The sequence below is a fragment of the Camellia sinensis genome, chromosome 7 (genome assembly GCF_055761805.1).
Source record: "Camellia sinensis isolate YWXY chromosome 7, ASM5576180v1, whole genome shotgun sequence".
NCBI lineage: Eukaryota > Viridiplantae > Streptophyta > Magnoliopsida > Ericales > Theaceae > Camellia > Camellia sinensis.
Genome location: NC_138967.1, coordinates 14,330,143 through 14,336,395, shown reverse-complemented (window position 1 = coordinate 14,336,395; position 6,253 = coordinate 14,330,143). Strand labels below are relative to the sequence as shown.

The window sequence follows — 6,253 nt, the reverse complement described above, 5'->3', positions numbered from 1 at the left end:
GTCAATAATATAGTTGAAAAACTTACTGATGAATGATGACTCATATAAAAGCAACCATACTTGGCCCTACTTTGCCTTGTTACTTACATACTCCATAGGTTCAGCTGGCCTAAACTTTTGAGTACGTTTGGTTTGGTATTAATCCGAACCGATTCATATGCTCAATTCTCGGTTACCCTTAAGCTTGAATTTTGGTTTGGTTTGGTTTAGTTTGGTATTAACTTGAGTCAACAACGGCATTCGTGAGGTGATATTCATCATTCAACATTTTTAAAAAAAATACAAAATTTAACAAATTGTTCTCCATGGTTATACAAATCGTTGTAGATTGTTGGTTTAGTTCAATAGTAAAATGAGTATGAAGTCATCAATGAAAATTAAATTGGAAGGTGATTGATTCAAACTATATATGATCCAAATTTCATAAAACTAAAAAAAAAGTTGTTATACAGTGATTGAACCTACACAATAAAAAGCAAGCGAACAAACAATAATGGAAATATTGTTACAAGGCACAAGCCGAATCAAATCTTCTGTCCCCACTTATTTTTGTCCCTCTGTTCCAAACTTATCTCTACTACAGGATCAAGTCAAAGAAATCAATCTTATAGTAGAAAAGATATTTGAAACGGGTGAGTAAGACAAAAGATTCTCAGCCGACATAAGCCCACTCTTCCACTTGTTCATTCTAGTAATAGCGAGCAACCAAACTCTCATTCACTTATTAACATGGCCCAAACTCATGTGCCTTCCATTTCACAACCATGTGTTTGCCCCTCTTCAAGATGAAAATTGGGAAAGAGATGATCTTCTACTTTGTGGCTGCAAACACCGTTGGCCCTTCCACCTGAAATATTGTCACCCACCAAATTTATGTATTAGAATTATAAGGAATATACATGTGGTTCCAAGTTTTTTTTCTTTCATTGAAGTGACCTTGAGTTGGGACAATGTGTTGCCACAAAACATTTAATGAACAAAGTAAAACAAAACAATGAAAAGTCTAAAGCCATAATAACAAGGATACTTTCCCAAAACAGATTGGTTGATTGTGCTTCCATCTTTTGTGTTTTCAAAAGTAAAAATTAGGGGTGGGCGTGGGTAGGTTGCGACCGCGGAACTTCCAATTTGCTATCCGTCCATTAGATTAGTGGATTGGAAAAAATAATCCGCATCAGTCCGCCAATCTGGCGGATGTGGATTGAGTGGATTGGCGGTTTGGCGGTTTGGCGGATGGATGCGAATCGATTTGACGGTTTAAAATTTTATAAATTTTCAACATAATTAAACTTGTGCACTTTTTCAAAAAAAAAAAGAAGAAAGTATTACAGTCAATGACTTAAAAAATATTGCAATCACTGCATGCCTCATCCAAAGCAAAAAAGTTTGAAACTTTAGAATATCACAATCACTGCATACCTCATCCACATACTACAATCACAGCATGCCTCATCCATATAAAGTATTACAATCTGTGATTCTTAAAATATAAAAACAATTCAAACCACCAAAACTATGAACAGAGCAGTAGTAGAGATTATATGCCTCTGAATTGTTACATCTATATCTGTTTTTGAAAACAAAAACCAACTAGCATCTATATCTATATCTATTTTTGAAAACAAAAATCAACTAGCATATATCATATTTTCTATTTATTATTTTTAGAGATAGATTTAAAAATAAAAAAATATAGATAAATAATACGTTTATTTTTTTAATTCAAAAAAAATATTCAAGTTGAAAACTTTTTTTCAACAGAATATTTAAACTCTTTTTTAATTAAAAACACAAACAGAATATTTAAACAAACTGAAAATACAAAATCTTATAAATTACTAAGGGTGCTCGTGGTTTGACGGTTCGGTTGCGGCTAAAGGAATCTCAAATCCGCCATCCGTCCGTCAGATTGGCAGATTGGAGAAAATCAATCCGTAACCGCCCGCTCGTCATTACGCATCCGTCTTAAATGCGGCGGATCGGTTCGATTCGGTCGATTTTGGCGGATTGGTATATCCGCTGCTCACCCCCAGTAAAAACAAATGGAAGTCTGAACATACACATCATTTTTTTTAGTGCAATTTATTTTTTGGTGTTTTGTATAAAGACATTTTCTGAAACAATTCACCAAACAAATTTTGTGTTTTCTGAAAAATAAAATCAAAATACAAAAATGCAACTAAACATTATTATGTAGGGTATACCTAATTTTCCATAAAACGTAGCACAAAATGCAGCATCTATTCAATGGTGAGATTGACTTATGGTTGGGGGTTTGATATTATGTGATGCATCAGTGTAGAGGAATAGTATATATATATATATATATGACTTTAAATTGCAATATTGATCCAAATTATTTGTACTTATAAATTAAAAATCATCAAGTTACCATGAATTTTGCACCCCAAATCTCTTCCTCGGTAGCAGGAACAGCAGTGATCTTATTCTTGGGATGCTCATAGCTTCTCAGCTCTCCAACAGCTGTGGAGTAGAAACATCCTGTAAAATGTAGTGTCACCATTGTCAAACAAGAGAATAAAGGGCCAAAAAACCACTTAAACCAATAGAATTAGTGGATTCACGTAGTTTTCAAGCTTTCCTTAGTCAAAAGTTTTGTTGAAATTTATTTTGTGGTTAGTGGGTTGAATTGAATCCCTCAATAAGAGCCAAAAGTTATCAATTTGGGTTGATTAAATTATTAAACTGACGGTCAGAAACATATGTGATATGTTATGCTTTAGTCTCCATCGTTTAATTTTTTTACCTTCTATATTTTTAGTTACTAGTTTTTGTGCCATTCAAAACCGATAAATAGAGTAGAGAGATGTGTGGATCTTCATAAAAAAAATGTAATAAAATCAGAAAATGGGGACAAAAATGTGTATACTTTGGCACCAAAATGCAACATAATGTATACTTTGAGGATTATGTGTATTTAATCCCTTTGATTTTGTTGAGACTTCATGCAAAATTTTGAAAACACATCTTTTCCCGTTGTTGATCTTAAACAACGCTGATACCAAGGGCATATTTTGGGGACCAAAATGAAAAAAATTAAAAGATTAGAGACTAAAGTGTAATAAATCATTTACTTTAGAGACCATTAGAATAATAAACCTAATAATTTTGTAACAAGTAATGCTACACAAATAAAATAAAAAAAATTATACAAAATTTTCATAGAAAATGATGTAGGGTTTGTGATCCATTCATTTCGAACTAAAACAATCACCATTGGAACACATAATATAAAAAAAAAATATCACTGTAATATTATTCTAAACAAGATTTTGCATAAAAATTCTATTTTTAATTGTAAATCATTTTACTTTTGTAATAGTTCATTTGAACTAAAGCAAAAAGATGAGATTGAGCCAACCCACCTTGAGGGAAAGAAGCAAGTGACTTGCCACAAGCACCTTTAAGCAAATCAGCATCATCAGCAAAAGCCACATACCCATCAGCAGTGATTCCCCAATACAGAGGCACTTTACCAAATTGATCCTGTGACATCATAATTACCACCAACCCAACTTTTGTCAAACTCCAACCAATTCAATAAAAGCTTCACCAAGGCAGTTAATAAAGCTATCAATACAAAAATTCAGTTACAAAATCAGACACATTTTTTTTAAAAGTAAATTCCACTTAATGAATTCTGTAAAATCTTTATCAATTTATGACTCTATTTTGTGCACCTTATCACTAGAACTGCTTATAGTTTTATTATTGTTAATAATAATTTTATTCCAAAAACAAAAAAGCAAAACAACCATTAAAAAAGTCATTTCCAAATCAGCTTTTAAAAGTAAAATGAGAAATATTTTTAATTTCTAATTTTTGATTATGGACTTCTAATTCAAGAAAAACTACATCAAACAAATTTATATATATTATGTGTTTAATTTTGTAATTGTGATTAATTTCTGTATTGGTATCAAAATTATTAGGTAGCGTGGGGGTGGTTGAGAATTTACTCACAGTGGCCACAAACAAGGTAGAGGTGGAGTTATCAAAGACAATGAAGGCAAAGTTGCCAAGAAGGTGGCCCACAACATGGTTAGGTGGATAAGGTGCCCTGTCACGAAGTGTCTTGTAAGCCTCAATCACTAAAACCTCCTCATTTGCTGACTTCCCTGGTAGTCCATACTGTTGCTTTAGGCTTCCCAAGTTGTCTAGTGCTCCTTCAAATAAGCAGAATATCTCATCCTTCACTCCAAATGATCTGCCACGTTTCCAAAACATAAATGATGCATCCCCTTAATTTGTGAATTTCAAAAAAACATTAATGATGTGAAAAATTAAAAAAAATAAAAAATAAAGACCAAAACATCACAACACATTGGATCCGCACACCAATTAGAGCTATTAAAACTCTTAATTTAAAACTCTTAATCTTTTTTCTTTCCAAAATATATATATATATATATAATATAAAATATTAATTTTTATTAAGTATAATGGCTAAACAATTATTTTTCTATCAATTTTATTTATTTATTTTTTGAACAGAAAAAAAAGATGTTCTGTTCAGACATAATAATATCCGTGGACCCTGCTCCCGAAATAATCGGTTGCCGCCCAGATTTAACGTAACACCCATCACTGAGGCCCCCAAGGGTACAGAGATAATCAATTATCGGTCAAATTCAACCTAATTCATAGAAAAAGAGCCACCATTGAGGCACCCAATAAATCTCATCTAGCCTTCAAGTATCGATCAGAATCCAGCGCTCATAATTTCACAGAGAGAGAGAGAGCGCTCCCAGAATTTGATCTTGATGCACTCTTGTAGAACGCACCCACGTGGCCACTACACTCGGTGGTTGTCAATTTTATTTAATGGGAAAAAACAAATACTTCAGATTGAAAATAAATTTTAAAAAATTAAATTTAAATTAATAAAATTAAAAAATTATTTTGTTACAAAGATGTGAAATTTCTCAATTCATTTTGATATTATAAGTATTCTCCTATTAATAAATAAATAAATAAATAAACAAAATCACAATCCAAATTGTAGATGACATTGCATGATAAAAGTGGACCAATAGCACTCCCTCGATGCAATGAAAGCAGACAAAAAACGAAATCAACATGATTGCAAAATCAAGTCCGACGCCTCCATTTTCTCGGAAACCAAACGTAATTTTTTTTGATCGATTTTGGAAAAACCTTCAAATCGACCAAGATCATGTTAATCAAAACTCGCAGTTTCAAAAAATATTCATGAAATAATCAGTCAACTATTAGAAGCATCAAAGAAAATTCCTCAAACCACGAGTGATCAAAATTTCTAAAACTTATTATATATAAATATATATATATATATATCAGTTATACCTGGGGTGTAAAGGAGACTGGTTATGGTGAGTGTAGGCCAATTGGACATGATCTCCGACCTGTGTCGACACCGCCGATGGGTTACCGGCGAGAAACCGCTTCACCAGCGCCGCCGCCGTGATCTTCGGAGACGGAGTCCTGCATCCCGCCGCCACCAGCTCCTCCGGCGGCTCTACGATCGAGCTACTAAATACACCTAACATGGCCACTCTCTCTCTCTCTACACCACTCTCTCTAGAAAATTGGGGACTCGGACATGGAAGAAGAACGGGTGACGGCCATTGCCATTTATAGGAACCAGAGTGGAAGACGAGCGAGGGTATTATCGTCATTTGAGATGACTTATTTTATTTTGTTTATTAATTAAAAGGATTTATTATACTTTATATCAGCAAATTATTGCTAAATAATCTATAGTTTTTGAACTATCCATCCAGATTACTCAGTTCCTAAATATATAAATCAAAATTTATTTAGTGCATAAATTATTCGTTGAATTTATTAAGTTCGTAAAATATAAGTTTTTGAAATTATTACAAAAAAATAAAAAATAAATTAAATTAAACCCATAAGGATTATAAATTAATAAAAGAATCTATCTAATTATAATTTTATTAGAAAAAAAATTTAAAATTTTATTTTCTCTTTAAAAAGTGGTGTTTTATTTAATTGTTTTAAATTAATATTAGAATCTAATTTTTCAATCTTGTTAATAAAATTATAATAAGTATTAAATATATTGAAGAAGTAGAATTAGATAATTTAAATAATAACACTTTGTTATAAATAATAATAAAATAAAATAATACATTAATTAGGTTATGAAAAGAATTTAACAAAAAAAAATTAATAATAATCGATTAGAAATTATAAATGAAATTTAACATGTTAGAAAGGCAATCTCGTA

General features: G+C 31.7%; 1 protein-coding gene across 1 annotated transcript; it reads right to left on the bottom strand.

The window, feature by feature from the left end:
- Nucleotides 1–393: 393 nt before the first annotated feature.
- LOC114307013 (stem-specific protein TSJT1) lies at nt 394–5,778 on the bottom strand. Its single transcript, XM_082877492.1, has 5 exons — nt 5,347–5,778; nt 3,985–4,228; nt 3,387–3,507; nt 2,393–2,502; nt 394–847 (listed from the first exon to the last, which is right to left on the bottom strand). Exons 1-5 carry the CDS (start codon nt 5,676–5,678, stop codon nt 812–814), a joined length of 843 nt encoding a protein of 280 aa, XP_082733618.1. The 5' UTR covers nt 5,679–5,778; the 3' UTR covers nt 394–811.
- Between the last annotated feature and the right edge of the window lie 475 nt (nt 5,779–6,253).

Excerpts from the sequence above, each read along its gene's own strand:
- LOC114307013 (XM_082877492.1), bottom strand. The coding sequence starts at position 5,678 with ATGACGATAATACCCTCGCTCGTCTTCCACTCTGGTTCCTATAAATGG. Across the intron at positions 2,503-3,386 it reads ACTTGCTTCTTTCCCTCAAG|GATGTTTCTACTCCACAGCT; the intron begins GTGGGTTGGCTC and ends TACATTTTACAG. Across the intron at positions 848-2,392 it reads TTTGGGGTGCAAAATTCATG|GTGGAAGGGCCAACGGTGTT; the intron begins GTAACTTGATGA and ends ACAATATTTCAG.